Source organism: Culex pipiens, chromosome 1 (assembly GCF_016801865.2).
Source record: "Culex pipiens pallens isolate TS chromosome 1, TS_CPP_V2, whole genome shotgun sequence".
NCBI lineage: Eukaryota > Metazoa > Arthropoda > Insecta > Diptera > Culicidae > Culex > Culex pipiens.
In genome coordinates, this window is record NC_068937.1 from 2,560,095 (window position 1) to 2,577,756 (window position 17,662).

The 17,662-nt window shown below is 36.5% G+C and overlaps 1 protein-coding gene across 9 annotated transcripts in view; it reads left to right on the forward strand.

The window, feature by feature from the left end:
- Positions 1-17,662, forward strand: part of LOC120415067 (nuclear factor 1) — a 53,372-nt gene that overhangs the window by 27,913 nt on the left and 7,797 nt on the right. For all 9 annotated transcript variants that reach the window (XM_052708021.1, XM_052708018.1, XM_052708005.1 and 6 more), the window contains 2 exons: positions 8,756-8,947; positions 9,015-9,192. In XM_052708021.1, the coding sequence (XP_052563981.1) occupies positions 8,756-8,947; positions 9,015-9,192 (370 nt within the window). The remainder of the gene's footprint in view (positions 1-8,755; positions 8,948-9,014; positions 9,193-17,662) is intronic.

The following is a 17,662-nucleotide window of genomic DNA, read 5'->3' on the forward strand; positions in this document are numbered from 1 at the left end:
AAACGCGACCACCACCATTAGCTGACTAACAGGTTCTGAACTAAAATGAATTCATAAAACTGCCTAAGGAATCCTAAAGCAGTTATTTAAAAATTTATCTTATAAAATTGGATACAGACGACAGGGTCAAATTAAAAACAATTGGCAATTTTAAATAATGAACTTTAATCAAGTCCTACTATACTGCACTATCGATGTGTAATTGGGGGGTGTACTAGGGTGCCCAGAAAAAATGGACACAACAACGGAAAATTGCGTTTTGGGTTATTTTAAACATCTGTGCCACGGTAAAAAAAACACGATTAAAAAACATTTCTGATCACTTTTTTCCATTTTAATGCAAAAAATTTGCAAGACAACATTTTTTCGATGGATCAACTATGATCCCCTTGGAACGAGTTGTCAAGTAGAATCTTTTCTGTCAAGGAGGGCCGAGAAGTAATTATTTTGAAATTGATTTAAAAATCAATTTAAAATCCTTTGCGGTCGCACAAAGGGTAATTATACTCAGAAAAATAAGCTTTATCGTTGTGAAACAACATTATCACAAATGTAAGCTTCATTTTAGGACACAATTTTGAGCGAAACTTTTCAGGAGTGAGTTTCACAGCTTTGGTATGTTCGACAAAGTTGTAGTTGTAGCTAATTTCACGTTTTGGGGATATTTCGATGGAACTAGTGCACCCTGCAGACAAAACGGATTTTTCATACATATTTTTTCGTTTTTCCCCAAAGTACTCAAGGTACTAAAATTTTCATAATTTGCAATATGGTTATCAAACTAAGCGAAATTTGGTTTGCCTTTTCACTATTCTAGTATTTTAGGAATTAAATGCATCTGTTTTCAAGAAAATACCGCATTTTTTTCAAAAAATACTAAATTTTTTACAAAATACCGTATTTTTTCAAAAATACACAAATTTCACAATTTGCATCATGGGTATCAAACAAAGCGAACTTTGGTTTGCTTTTTCTTTTTAATAGTGTTTTTTTGGATCAATAGTCAATTTATTACAAAATACCGTACTTTTTTAAAGTACATATTTATATTTTTATAGTTTGCAATATGGGTATCAAATGACTTGAAATTTTGCATACAGTTTCACGGTTTTAGAGTATTTCGAATTGAGTACAAAATTTTTCACAAGCTACCTTATTTTTTTAAAGTACTCACAATTTCATAATTTGCAATATGGGTATCAAACGATTTGAAATTTTGCATACAGTTTCATGGTTTAGGAGTTTTTTGATTTTATAGTAAAATTTTTACAAAATACCGTATTTTTTTGAAAGTACTAAAATTTTCAGAATTTGCAATATGGGTATCAAACGATTTGAAATTTTGCATGCATTTTCACAGTTTTAGAGTTTTTTTTTTTAATTAAATGCTAAAATTTTCACAAAATACCGTATTTTTTTAATTCAATTCGGTTTTATTGGTGAATAATCAAGATACAATCAGTTCTTTTGCAATTCATAACAGAGTTTTGGAGTTCCTTTCAGCTGTGTGTTGCATCATAATCCATTTTGGAACAATTATTTCTATTACTAAGGCACTAACAAGAGCAAGAAAAATTAAAAAAAAACTTGCTGAGTATTTTTTTAAAGTACTCAATTTTTCATATTTGCAATATGGGTATCAAACGATTCGAAATTTTTCATACAGTTTCATTGTTTTAGAGTTTTTTTTGATTTTATGGTAAAATTTTCACAAAATACCGTATTTTTTTTGAAAGTATCAAACGATTTGAAATTTTTCATAGAGTTTCATGGTTTTAGAGTTTTTTGATTTTATAGTAAAATTTTCACAAAATATCGTGTTTTTTTTAAGTACTCATATTTTTATAATTTTTAAACGATTTGAAATTTTGCATACATTTTCACTGTTTAAAAGTTTTTTGAATTAAATACAATTTTTTCACATAATACCTTATTTTATGAAAGTACTCAAATTTTCAATATTTGCAATATGGGTATCAAACGATTTGAAATTTTGCGGACATTATCACTGTTTTAGAGTTTTTTGAATTAAATACTAAAATTTTCACAAAACACATTATTTTTTTGAAAGTACTCAAATTTTCATAATTTGCAACATAAGTATTAAACGATTTGAAATTTTGCATACATTTTCACAGTTTTAGAGTTTTTTTTAAATTAAATACTAAAATTTTCACAAGCTACCATATTTTTTTTGAAGTACTCAAAATTTCATAATTTGCAATATGGGTATAAAAGGATTTGTAGTTTTGCATACATTTTCACTGTTTTAGAGTTTTTTGAATTCAATACTAAAATTTTAACAAAATACCTTATTTTTTGAAAGTACTCAAATTTTCATTATTTTAAATATTTAATACCCATCGAAATATGGTATACTTTTTCACTTTCATTAGATTTTATTTGATAGTTATTAAAATTTTCACAAAAACCGTATTTTTTCGAAAATACTCGAATATTCAAAAATACGACATTTTGTGAAAATTTGAGCATTTCATTAAGATAGATGTGTGGATGGGCGTAGACCTAAAATTTCAGTTTATTTGGTCTATAAAACCCGGAAATGACTTGGCACTCGTTCAGACACTTCGTGATTCAAGAAAAACGTTAAAAATTTTCAAATATAAATTGTTTCTCGCTGACGTTTAAAGATAAGATATTAAAGATATAAAAAAAAAACAATTTTTGAGTGAGACTTAAAAGAAAATTACTAATCTTAACGTTTTTACACAGCCTTAAAAAAAGAATTCGTTTCTGAACCACTCCTGATATCGGTTAAAGCTTTCCCCCTTTTTTCGAAAGATGGTCCAAATCCCACCGGGACATTCCGCGCTCAAAATCCTTCGGGACATCCGTTTTCCCTCTATTCTTCTGCTGGTGGTCGCGTCGTGATAGCTCGAGGCAGTTTTCCGCAATGCCCACGTGGCGCGGGCGCGTAAGGTTTCCAGGCAAAACGCAACGCTTGCTTAGATAGAGGGGGTGATCTGCGGCATTGCTCAAAAAGAAAGAAGGGGGAAAAAAGTTGTAAAATTATCCGGTGATTAGTGAATTGTTGTATTGAATTAATTTTCGGGTTTTTGCGTGCGATTATCGTGATGACGACCGTGGAATATGAACGCCACACAATAGATAGAAGGTGATTATCTTGTTATTGTTTGGCTTGTAATGTAGTCATATTTTTGTATGTTTTCGTTTTTCATCATGTTGCCATGCCAGGGTTGAGTTGTGGATTACGCTTTGTCGTCCACCGCAGCCAGCAGCCAGCATCAAAGGGATCATAATAATAATGGTGAGATTAGCAGCTCGAGATGATAACTTTTGGGACTTCCGTTGCTGGTGGTGGCGAAGGAAGATTGAATCTGAATTTTCGATGCTTGGGGTGAAATAGAGCTGGTTCGACAACTTTCTAGATTAAAAAGCAGGGAGTGACTTTAACTGTTGGCTTTTGCAAAACCAAACCAATGCAAAAATAAGCATTTAAAAACAACAATCATTTTGTTAAATAGAGGCAAAAGGCAATTTCATCAATAGAAATTATTCGCTTTTCATCCAAAGTTCGATTATTCGAAGGACTTTGGATAATCGATTCATTAACAAAAAACAAAGCTATCGTATTTTTTTACTTTCAACATCAAATTTGAGTTCTGCGACCCATTTTTAGTCAAATTTGAGTTGAGATTGCCTTTTAAATAAAAAATGTCTTTTTCAATATGTCATCTCCGCCATTTTTGCTGCCATCTTGGATTTGAAAATTATATGCGTGGTACCGACCCGTATTGCAATGCTATACATTTAAGGTTATTTAAATTAAAAGTTCCAAATTACATCAAAATTCATTAAAAAATGATTTTTTCATCCAAATATAAAATGTTGCTGTCACCAATAAACAAATGTTACAGCATAAATAAAAAAAATCAAATTTTCCCAAAAAACTTGTTCTCCTAAAAATGACTATGAATCTGGATTTTTTTTTGAATGCTGATTTAATAACAATTAAAAGTTGTAACTTATAAAAATATTCAAACTGTTCGATAGTGCAGTTCGCTTTACGATTCGATTCGGATTTCAGTGAGAAAAACATGATACCAATAAAACAACAAATTACAAATTACTTTGAGAGTATTAAAATATTGCTCTTTATCAATATTTTCCTAATTTCCTAATTATAGTTAGGCCGTTGAAAATATTTTTCAAAGTTTATGTCACCCACCCCCTTCAAAATTAGTTCGAAAATCAGAAGCAATTTTTTTTTGTTTTTTCAAAAAACTTTAAAATTTTAATGGAGTTAGACGTATAATCAACCTAAAATGCAGTGTTCTGCATTTAAATTTAATTTTGAATTTTATGAAATTCCGATGTACAGCACCGCAAAACCTAGGCAAAAACATTTTTTCGCAAAAAAAGTCTTTAATACTTAGATATTTTGGAAACTAATGATTTCAAAACAACTGGACAGGTGAATAATGCATTGAAATGTTGAAACCTTGGCTCGCAATTTAAGTTTTCATACTATTTTAACATTTCAAATGGGCGAAATATTCGAAATATTGAATGTTTGGCCATTTTGAAATGTTATGCTAGTCTTGATTCCATAATTTTCAAAATATTTTTTTTTCGGACGGATCATAAAATTACACAAATGTTTAATTTTTCAACATTGAAAACTGGACCATTAGTTGCTGAAATATTGTTATTAGAAAATGTGGAAATGATTGGTTGAAACTTAAAAAAAAAATTAAATTTTCATTTGCGTTTATTGTTGTATTTCAGCAACCAGAGCTCCAATCTTCAATATTGATTGGAAATTTTCATATATCTAAAACAAAATCGAAAAACGGGATTTTTTTTCATAAAATTTAACTTTAAGGGGCTGTATCTTGAAAAAGGTGCACTTTATCAAAATATTTAATTTTTTAAATTATTTTTTCTACACTTTATCAAAATATCTGTTAAGTTCTTTTCGATTGCAAATTTGATTTTACATTTAAAACAAAAGAAAAAAAACTAAAATTTCCATTCTAAAAAAAAACACATTTCTTCAAGAAAAATACTTGTTTGAAAGTTGCGGTTTTTGCCCCTTAAACATATTTATCATAACAAAAAAAAAAAAAAAAAAATGCGGCTCTTTGGAAATTTTATTTTTGTAAAACTAAATAATTTTAAATCGGCAAAAAATATCGTATGCCAATTTTTCCCTGAATAGTCCTCATTGATACCTACAATCACAGACAAACAGACGTAAATCATTGAATAAATTCATCAAGAAATCATCAATCACGAGTGAACTGCACAAAACGCGTAATAGTGTTCGTGGTGAGTTTCAGAACATCCGAACTGACCGTTTTATTGTTGATTCAAGAAACAAAAACAAGTGCTGAAAAAATCAAGTTTTGCAACGCGTTGCTTACAACATTTTTTGCAATTTTTTGCGAAAAACGCGTTTTGGATGGAATTTCATGCTGAAAAGTTCAACTTTTCGACACTGGTACTGAAAGGTATTAATTTTACATTTTGCTATTTGTTGGTAAAGAAAAGTAGGCCGTTTCGTCTCTCGAGAATGACAGGAAAAGTATGTAGTTTCACGACGGAATTGCAAGAAAAGTGATTTTCGTCTGTTTATCGGTGCTACAATTTTGCCGAAGACACCAAATCGATCGATAAATTCCTTCAAAAGTTACAAATTTTCGAATATTTACGTCCCATTTTTGTATGGACAGCTGCCAAAATTGTATGGAGCCTTGTACACTAAAATAAAAAATGTACCAAATTCCTAAATTCTAGGAATTTTGCTTCCTTTCCTTATTAAGTAATCCAAAAAACCGATTACTAAATAAGGAAAAGTGGCAAAATTCCTAGAATTTAGGAACTGGTAATGACACAAAATGGCTTCTTTGGTCATAGGGAATTGTTCCACAATGATTGAACCTGATAAAAAAAAATCCAAGTGCGGTTTTTGTGAAGAATTGTTCATTTTTGAAATGTATTTTTTTTATTTCTTAAAGTTGTATTACATTTTCTCTAAAAAAAACTTCTGTATCATGTAATTTTCTCAAAATATTTTTTTTTTGTTGCAAATTATTTTTTTTTCTACTTTCACTTTCAATTGGTATTTTGTGTCTGTTTTCAACGTACCCCATTTTGAAGAAAATAATAATTCATTATGCAATTATTACTCCATAACCGCACATGAAAAGTAGGAACCATAAAAAAAATATTTAGGAATGATCAACTCAATCTGAAGTACTTCTGTTGAATGTATAAATTCGATGCCAACATTTCAAAAAGCATCATGTACCGTAATCTGGGGTGTATCGGGACTACAGTCTGAATAGGGACAGCAGTTTTTAGAACACTTAAAGATTTTAAATTTGGAAATGAATGTACACATTTTGTTGGCCTGAGTCTGTTCTAACCGAAACCAACTAGAAAAATCAAAATATTGTGCTCCAACATGGTTAAAACTGCTGTCCCAATTCGCCCCATGTGTCCCGATTGACCCCAGTTTACGGTACAAACTATGCGTTTTGAGAAAAACGCCTTTGAATGTTGAGCATCCATTTTCAATTCCCATTTTAATATAAAAGCAAAATAAGATGTTCTAATGATAACAAACGATGAAAAACGTTGCTTTTATTGATATTTGACAATCCAAATTCAATAAAACATTATTTCCGTAATTTTATTTGAGAAAAACAAACATAACTTCTTTTGAAATCACCAACGTCTATATCACCCTGCTGTCATTGAGGAGGACGCTTTGTTATGTTTCGTTTTTCTTCGCCGAATGTACATGGCGCTTTTTTCATGATGCTTTTTTTTCGTCACGATGTTCATGTAGTCTTTTATTTGACAGGTTGACAGGGCTATATAAACAGGGACCGCTGATGGCAGAGATTTTGTTTATATTACTTTATTTAAAATCATGATTAAACAGACTTTACTGAAGTAACTTTTGCTATTTTTTGGTGGAGAGGTAGCTTATTAGGAGTACTTTCAGAATATGCAATAACCCACACCCAAAACTGGCAGCGCTAGTCTGAGAGAATGATGGTCTCGAGTCGAGAGAATAGTGGTACCATTCACGGACGCAGAGAACACAGCTCGAGATGGGCGATAGAACTATTCTCTCGAGGTTCATTTGCAAAAAAAGTTCATCCGTCAAACAAAAAACCAAAAGTGTCGACAACGGGAATCGAACCAGAGACCTTTGACAAACCAATCCAATAACTTAGCTGCCTCGGCCACCACAGCTTGGTGACCAAGGAGAAGTCAGAAGTCGATGTATGACACTTGTGAGCATGAGCATGAGCATGAGCATGAGCATGGTTGACTGCCAATGAGCTGCTACTCCGTTATTGACAGATCAGCTGAAGTTAAACAATGAATCAAAAATGATCAGTGGGAGCCAACCATCCGTTCACTGTTTAACCCCTGAAGACCCCGACTTTATTAGTCAATACCGGCGCCCTCCCAAGAAGCCTGCAGTTCAACGAAAGGGAGGAATGTTAGTCCGATAGTTGAAGTTGCAGACTCATCAAGCACACAGTTTTTCGCTATATACTTGTTGATACCGCTTGAGACCGTTGAATCCACAGCATCTCCTTCAAGCATCACGTGATTAATTTTTTTGGGTTAGTGGGATAAGGTATTGGCTTTTCGATGCCTCCCGAGCTACGACGCTATGGGAAGGACTTTCATAACAGACCCGTCGGCGAGCCTTCCGAGCAACGATGCTATGGGAAGGTCTTTCTGGTCAACACACAAAATCACTCACACACAGTTATTTTGCTCCACTATTAACTCAACGATCCAAATTGTCAGTGCGTCTTTCGTTCATTATATAGAATTGGCTTTTTCACCGCAAAAAAAAATTAAACCTTATTCGAAAAATTTAAACACAATCCACCCGACGCCGTGCCTTCCGATCAACGATGATATAGGAAGGGCTTTGAAAATCACAAAAGAAATCACTTTTCATTCCGCATATTTTTTACGACCACGTGCTCCCTTTGCCAATTATGCACTGATGACGCTGCATTTTCAGAGGGTAATCTTCTCCTCGCAGCACACAATACATGACAAAAATGTGAAACAAAAGGCACACACAAAAAAAACACTTTTCCAGAAGTCGATGTATGACACTTGTTGGAGATTTATTGATTCAACTAACGAATGAACTCATTTGTTATGATGGTGTGAGTTGGTACCATTATTCTATCGATTTTGGCACTGAGCCCTCAATAAATTTTGAGAGAACGATTATCTCGACGCTGAATTTTGGGTGCAGAAAGTGTCACAATGTACATGATGCCTTTTGAAATGTTACCGTCAAATTATGCTTTTTCTGATCAAAAATACTTTAAAAATGTAAGGAAAAAATGGTTAAAAACATTTTAATATTGAATGTTGGCAATTACAATATTAAAAAAAAGTTTTTTTTCAAATGTATATAATTAAGAAACCACAAATTGAGGTAGAGAATTGATTACTTGTTATTATACAAAATTTCATCGATATTGGTATCGACACTGCTTAATTTGGGGTTTCACTGCCATTGCATCGAGTTCGAGTATCAAAGTATCTCCCCTCAAATAAGTATTTCTTTCACGTACGCATTTCCGTTTTCTGTAATACTGTATATTCCCTCACCCAAAATGGACAGACACGACGTTGTTGCACACTGCTGTCCAGCTCCGATCCGGAAGGCTCAATTCGTTTCCAATTGCACAATTTCACCCCCACTTCTTTTTTGCAGAACGAAAACCCGGAAACGAAGCAAAAGTGGGCCGCCCGGCTGCTCGGGAAGCTCCGCAAGGACATCACCCACGACAGCCGGGAGAACTTTGTGCACTGCATCTCGAAGAAGAAAACGTCCATGTGCATCCTGTCCAACCCGGACCAGAAGGGCAAAATGCGCCGAATAGATTGCCTGCGGCAGGCCGACAAGGTACACGAGGGAGCGCCACCACAGACAACTAGATGATGTAATTCGGACGTTTTTTTTTCTTTTTTAGGTTTGGCGCCTGGACCTCGTCATGGTGATCCTGTTCAAGGCGATCCCCCTCGAAAGCACCGACGGCGAACGGCTCGAGAAGGCGTGCTTCTGCACCAGCCCGAGCCTCTGCATCAATCCGTACCACATACAAGTATTAATCAAGGAGTTGGATCTCTATCTGGCCAACTTTATCAAATGTGAGTATTATTATCCCGAGAGAGGTAAAGGAAGCCCCTTTTTCCTTCGAAAAAGCAAAAAAAAAAAGATATTCTTTTGAGATATCGACACTAGTGTTTAGATGAGTGGGCAGAATCCTTTGAGAGGGCGAGGGCGACCGATCCGATGGACCTGAAAAAAAATCAACTATATTATTATCAGGCGAAAACAAAAACAGAAAAAAATGCCGAAAAGAGGGAAACAAGCAACCTTTGTTGTGAAGTGGTTCATCACATTAGTTTAAGAGAGTGAGTGAGTGATCTCTCCATTAGAGTTTTGACCTTCGCGGAACACTTGACCGATTAGATTCAAGCTGGAGGAGATCGAAGTTTGCTTGGGCTGTGTGTTGTTTGAGGTGGACAGTAACACCACAGACAAACTGAGGTAAATCCGATTTTTTTGCATGATTGGTTCGTTAGTTCAAGTCTTCATACAATTTTGACTGTTGTCCATGCAAAAATGGTAAAAAAAAGTTCGAGAAATTTTATCTTGAGAAGACATTTTCTAATCGATTTGGTGTTCACCAATTCACCAATTCAACGAAGAATTTAAATATCCGGAAACTACAGGCGATTATTAGATGCTTGGTGCAGGGTGCGCGGTCACAACTAGATGGCTTTAGTGTTTCGCATTGATTTATGTCTGTTTGTCTATTTACTTCGAAATTTTAAAATCGATCATAACTTTTTGAAATGGCTCAAAACTCTTATTTTTGACATTTTGATGTGTTGGGCTGACCTTTAAAATGTAAAACAGGACATTTCACAAATTTCACTAAATTTTCTTTTTTTTAAATAATAAAAATCGAACCTTCAGTTCCCAAGATTTCGGTGATCAAAAAACAGCTAATTTAGCACGTGGTAACACTAAGAAAATCTTTTTTTCCTTTTTTTTTTTAATTTTAGCAACCAAATTGAAAAATTCAAACAGTAGGTAGGTAAAACATAAAAAAAACCTTTAAAAATAAATTTTAAAAACTCTGCGAAAAAAAAAATCACCTACTATTTTGCCGAAGACACCAAGCGATCAAAAAAGTTCATCAATAATATAGTTTTTTTTTATTTTCACATGCCTTTTTGTGTGGACAGCTACCAAATTTGTATGGAAAATGATGATGCAAATTGGCTTTTTTGGGCATACGAAAGGCCCCCAAAAAGTTTCAAAAAGTTTCAGCCAGTTTAAAAAAATACAAAAATCGTATGGCCAAAATCTCAGATATGTGTTTCTTGGCAGATTTTATTGAAAGTCGCAAAATTTCTCAAAAATCTCAGAGCAAAAAACAAACTCAATCGATTGCAAAATATTTGGAACACATTGTAAAAATGTGAATAATTTACGTTATTATTTATCAATTATTTCAGTATTTAAAAAATATAAAATTGAAACAATAACGCTGATTTTTTTCTGAATTCATTGATTTTCAGCAAATTTTTGAGTGAAGCAAACTGAAATAACGAATATTTTGCCCTAATATTTGTCTTCCAAATTGCCAAATTGTGATAATTGAGCTTGATGTTTTAAAATTACACTGTTTTTCAGAAATCTTAAAATATTTGTTTTTACTTAAAATAGCCTCCAAAAAAATTTCTGGTTCTTTTTGATGGCCAATTTAATTTCATCTTTGAAAAATATTTTTTGGAAAAAAATCAGAACAATTCAATTTCCTACTTCTGATTTTCTAGAAAATGTGTTTAGAATTTAGAAAAAAAATCTAAGTTTAAAAGTTATATTTGAAAAACTTAAAAGTGTATTAGTATTGAGCAACTCTCTACGAAATAGGCCGATTTCGACCATTTTTATTTTTTGTATTTTTTTATTTGACTCAAACTTTGTGGGGGCCTTCCCTATGGCCAAATAAGCTATTTTGCGTCATTGGTTCACCCATACAAGTCTCCATGCTGCTGTCCATACAAAAATGGTATGTAAATATTCAAACAGCTGTAACTTTTGAGTGAATTTTCTGATCAATTTGGTGTCTTCGACAAAGTTGTAGGTATTGTTGAGGACTTTTGAGAAAAAATAGGTACACGGATAAAAAATTTGTAGATTTTTTAATTAACTTTTTTTTCACTAAAACTCAATTTCCCAAAATACGTATTTTATGATTTTCGAGATTTTTTGATATTTTTTAGGGGACAGCAATCCACAACTTTTGAGCCATAGAGAAACATGGTCAAAAAATCTGCCGCCGAGTTATGAATTTTTGAAAAAATAGTGATTTTTGGAAAAAAATCGAAATTTCATGCAAAAACAAGTTTGACATTATTTTTTAATGCAAAATTGAATTTGCAATCGAAAAGTACTTTACAGATTTTTTGATAAAGGGCTCCGTTTTCAAAATATAGCCACCGAAAGTTTGATTTTAGCGAAATATTTGTAGTTTTTCATTTTTTTAACATAGTGACCATGAGTGACCGTTTCTAAAAATATTTTTTTAGAAGTTCAGATAGATAGAGCCGCTTTAAGAAAAAGAAACACGAAAATTGAAGTTTTCTTAATCTCACCAAAACAACCCACCATTTTCTAATGACGATATCTCAGCAAATAATGGTACGATTTTCAATTTTAACACATGAAAAAATCGTGAAATTTTTCGATCTTTTCGAAAAAAATATTTTGAAAATTTTTAAATCAAGACTAACATTTTAAAAGGGCAAAACATTTAATGTTACGCCCATTTAAAATGTTAGTCTTAATTTATTGGGAGAAATTGAGTTTTAGTGAAAAAAAAAGTTTATTAAAGAATCTGCGATTTTTTTTTCCGTGTACCTATTTTTTTTCTTAAAAGTCCTCAACAATACCTACAACTTTGCCGAAGACACCAATATGATCAGAAAATTCACTCAAAAGTTACAGCTGTTTGAATATTTACATACCATTTTTGTATGGACAGCTGCCAAAATTGTATGGAGACTTGTATGGGTGAACCAATGACACAAACTAGCTTATTTGGTCATAGGGAAGGCCCCCACAAAGTTTGAGTCAAATCAAAAAATACAAATAAAATCCATTTCCGGTTTTGGTAGAGAATTGCTCTATTTCGGAATTGTTGAACACGTCGAACACACATAATTGATCAGCAAATCGCTTCTCAGGATTTATATTTTCGAATATTTATGGACATTTTTTTTCCAAATGAGTCAAAAGGGTGCAAAATAAATTTTGCATTATTTTTGAAATTCTATGTTTTATTACACCCTGAAATATGTAGCTCATCAATATGGGAAACCTACTTGACCGAAATGTCAAGCTCTTATATACGTTTTTCCTTTTCATTCTTTATCGGTCTGATGGCCGAGCGGGGTATGAGGCCAGTACTTACTGTTGGTGCTAGGTTTGAATCCCGTCGGTTGCAACTTTTTTTTGTGTTTACAAAAATTGTACATGCAGTGTATCATTATAAGTATCTTTTTTGACGAATCAGGAAATCAGAAAATGGTAAAATTTGTGTTTGGAAATACTTGTATTTGAACTGTCCGTTCCTTAAATTAACTCTTAGGACGCCCAGAGTGATGAGTAATCGTTAGAAATTTAGTTAAAATATGAACGATTCGGATCTGTTAGTCTTTGAAAATATGTTGTAATGCCTTTATAACTATAAAATTGTACATTTCCAGAGTTTTTTTTTTGAAAAGTTTCTATAGGCTAATGTGTTTCATATGTTTATAGATCCTATTAAAAAAAACTCTGTATTTGTTTCAAGTCGTGATACCGTTGATTTCATACCGTGTTTTGAAAATCAGTGAGAACACATAATTAGTTATGCTTTCCTTTTCACAAAAAAATACCTATAATAATTGTTTTTTTTTAATACAAAAATTGTGAACACACTCAACTTTTTTTCTTAATTATCCTGGTTTATTTTGAAACAAATCAATTTGAAGTGATCTTAGAATGTTCAATACTAATTTTCATTATATGAGAAATTAAATAAATAAAATTCTAATTTCTGAATCATTATTTCAAATTCCTTTGAAAAAGATAAAAACGATCCTTTCAAAATTCAGTTTTGGTTAATAATTTAGTTATAATAGTTATATTCAGACAATATTTTAAAATTTAGTTTTTAGCTATCATGCAAATGAGAATAGTTTTTAGAGTAGGGCATCATGTAAGAAAAACTGTGAGCTCAATCAGCAACTCTCTTTTCTCCAGGTTTCCCCCTCTTCTTTTCAAATAATTATTGCTCCGAAGCAGAAGAAACAAGAAAAATCTAAAGAAAATAGAGTTGCTCTTTTGCTCTCTGTCATGCGCCGGGGAACAAAAAGTCTACAACATTTTTCTCTTTCATTATTAAATATTTAATTCTTAAAATGTGTCTTCCGTAGTCAAATAAAACATCAAAATTTTATATACATTAATTTTAATGTGGAAATATACTTCATAAATCTTCAAGTTACTCTGATTTTATTTTGTATTACTTTTTTTTACTTATTGAAATATTAGTTTGCAGGAGTGTTTTTTGGAGTTCTAAAATGTTGTTAAGCAAACCAAAACACAAAAAATGCATTTCATTTTATCAGTTAAAACATTTTTAAGTTCATTCCCCTTGTAATGTCAGCTGGCATTCGTTCCATCTCCTCGGAAACAATCTCTTTTTCCGATAACGAATTGCATTAGATCCATCCAAACAGCCAAAAACACATGTAGGGTGTGGTCTAACAAGTTACTTAACTTATTCTCTTTCCTGTGTCCCGGGACGTCCCACCACTCCCAAAAATAAAATCATCAAGGAAAAAGCGCGCCGACAAACGAAACGAAACCGCCGCCGCGCCAAGAATATCAATTTGATAGTTTGGTTCATCCAAGTAGGCCCCCCGCTTGCCCTGCACTGGTCACGGATCAATTCCTCCTCGGCCCGCGATAGCCATCTATTACCGATTTTCTATTAAATCATCAAGTTGGGCTTCTCATGGCCTGCTGGCTGCCTGCCTTGCTGTCAAAAGGTTCGGCTCGGCACACACATCTACACGCGGGGGAATTGGCCAAAATACAGGGTATCGGTCGCGCTTTTCGGTGGTGTTTTGGATTGTTTTTATTTGTGCTGGCCGATCGACACTGCCTCATCTTCTGGTGGTGGAGAGTGGTGTGGTGATGATGGACCTGCAGGCTTTTGAGGGAAGCATGATTTGACAGTTTTTTTTCTGTTTCTTGAATAGAATAAAACACGTTGTATTGATTCGTACACTTTTGACGGCTTCAAACTTAGTAACTGCACTCTTGATAAGAGTGCAGTTTGCCCAAAAAACTGGAGTGTAAATGGCACTTCACACTTTTATTACCTTGTAACAACTACGTAAAAATTACACCCCTTAGTTGATCAGAGTCTCTTCTTGATAAGCAATGTACAACGAATTCATTGCTTCGGCAGAAGTCTCAGCGGGTGGTCGTGTTTTTTCGCGGTGTGTTTGGCGCGTTTTTCACGGCGATTCCGAGGCGTGTGCGAGCGGACAAGCCCGTTCCGGTGGTCAGAGAGGCCACAATCTGGTCGTCGTGGACACGGCGGCGGTGCAGCAGCGGAAGAGGAACGAGTTCCTGCATCCGAGCAGCAGCAGCAGGAGGAGTGAGCAGCAGCGGCCGCGGAGGCAGCTGAGGCGAGAGACGATCGTTGGTCGGTGGAATCGGCCCCGGAGAGTCGACTGCGGTCGGCGGACCAGTTTTCGGCCAGGCCAGGTCGGAGACAACCCCGTTGTTTACGTGGCTGGCAGCAGGCAGCACAACAACAACAACAACAACAACAAGCGCGCGAAAACGAGTTTCCCGCGCATCCCGCTGCGGGCGGCAGCCAGTGCGGCCAGTTCGGCGGTGAGTGCGAAAGGCGAGTTTTTTGTTTGCATTTAGTTTTTTTTTTTTTTCTCATAGTTTTTTTTTTTGGTTAGTTTTTTTTTTCTTTTCTCCTTTACTTTTGCGATTAGTTTCATAATTTTCATTTTCGTTTAGTTTATCGCGTTTCTTCGCAAACATGGATCCGACCGAGTCGGACCATGAGGAATTCGACTCCGATTCAACCCTTGAGGGTGACGAGGACGTGGTAATGGAGGACTCTGTTTCGGGAGTTCCTTCAAACACTACCAACAGGGACCTCTTCCTGAAGGATAAGGATGCTGGCGGTAAAGGGGGATCCTCGGACGGGTCTAAGACGAAGAAGCGAAAGCGTCCTAAATCAGATCCGAATCCGGTTCCCCCTCAACCACCAATTCCTCCCTTGACTCCAGACCCGATTCCTCCCTTGACTCCAGACCCGATTCCTCCCTTGACTCCAGAACCGATTCCTCCCAATCCAGATCCAGTTCCTCCAAAAACACCGGTGCCGAATCCGGATCCAAATCCCCCCCCGCCCCTGAATCCTCATTCTCACAAACCGATTCCTCGTCCTCGTCAGTATCAAGAGGGATCGCAAACGGAATGGGTGGTCTTCTTCCGGCCCAAACAGAAGCCGCTAAACTTTGTACAGATCACCAAGGATTTGCAGAAGCACTATCCTGGGGTGGTCGAATGTACCAAGCTGAACAAGAGCAAGCTCCGCGTGATCGTGAACTCCGCGGTGCAAGCTAATCAGATCGTAACTGATCTGCGGTTCTGCATTGAGTACCGTGTTTGGATTCCGGCCCACAAAGTCGAAATCGACGGCGTGGTGACCGATGACAGTCTGTCGCTTGTCGACCTCTCAAGGGCGGTGGGACGCTTCAAGAACCCTAAACTTCCAGCTGTGGAGGTACTCGAGTGCCGGCAACTGGGCAACGTCACCACCGAGGGTGGCCAGAAGAAGTTCATTCCTTCTGCCTCGTTCCGGGTGACTTTTGCCGGGTCAGCTCTTCCGGACTACATTGAGTTGTACAAGCTTCGGCTTCCAGTTCGATTGTACGTTCCGCGAGTGATGAGCTGCGAAAACTGCCAGCAGTTGGGACACACCAAGACCTACTGCAGCAACAAGAGCAAGTGCTCAAAGTGCGCCGGCCCCCACAAGGACGTGGAATGCCAAAAGCAGGCTGAAAAATGCCTGCTTTGTGGCGGGGAACCGCACAAAACTCGGCAGTGCCCAAAGTACAAGGAGCGCGAGGACAAGATGAAGCGATCCTTGAGGGAACGCTCTAAGAAGTCCTTCGCGGAAATCCTTAGTCAGGTGACCCACCCCAATCGCTTCGCTCCTTTGGCGGACGAAGATTCGGGGGACGAAGATTCCGATGTGGAGGTCCTCTTCCAGAGAGACGAGGAAAGTGACTCTTCCGGGCCAAACCCGAAGCGCAACAAGGCTTCCAAGCCCAGAAAAGCCGCTGGCGGCAAGGGTAAGGAAAGTGACTCGTTGAACTTCGAGGAGGATTTTCCTTTCGGTCCGTCGGGTAAGCCCAAGCCCGCTCCGAAGCCGACACCAAAGCCGGCACCGATTCCTCTCAAGCCGCTGAAGCCCGTTCCCAAGCTGCCAAAGATCCCCCTAAATCCGGTTCCTCAACCGAATCCGATTACCGATGCCTTCAAAGGAGTCCTTCCTTTTTCCACAATCGTGGAATGGCTGTGCTCTTTTGTGAGTGAACCGACTCGTTTAATCATAAAGCGGTTTGAGCCTCTCGCTAGACACATCGGGAAACAGCTTGCTACCACGATGCCCCTCTTGTCGTTCATTTCCTTTGATGGGTAATACACCAAAAACGAAAAACGGCATCTCCTTTCTACAATGGAATTGTAGAAGTTTAACCCCCAAGTTAAACGATTTTCAACAATTCGCATTCGAACGGGACTGTGATGTGTTTGCGTTGAGCGAAACGTTTCTTATCGGAGATGAGACGCCAGCTTTCCGGGGGTACAACATCATCACAGAGAGCAGGGCAGGACCAAATAGAGGTGGAGGCGTACTGATTGGGGTCAGGAAATGCCACACTTTTAGAAAGGTCACGCTCCCGAAGCTAGGAGGAATCGAAGCAGTCGCAGTACAGGCCAGGATCAGAGGACTGGACATTTGCATTGTGTCCGTCTACGTTCCCCCACAGGTGTCGTTAACTCGACAAAAGTTGTGGGGTATGCTTGAGCTGTTGCAGGCACCGCGACTGGTTCTGGGTGACTTTAATCTTCACAGCACCGAGTGGGGAAGTCACAAGACAGACCCTCAAGCATATCTGATTCATGAACTGTGCGACGACTTCCAGATGACCCTCCTAAACAGGGACAAGCAAGTTACGCGGATTGCAACTCCACCAACGCCAACCACGTCCGGTACGAAGGCGAGTGCCATCGACTTGTCGCTCTGTTCTAACAGTCTGGCAGTTCTTTGTGATTGGAACGTGCTTCAAGATCCTCGTGGCAGTGATCATTTGCCGATCGCTATTCTGGTTAGCCATGGCCCACAGCAATCGACAACGGTGGAGATGCCTTACGATCTGACGCGAAATATCGACTGGAAACAGTACGCGGAGGCAGTATCCATTGGAGTTGAGTTGCGAGATGGGTTGGCACCGC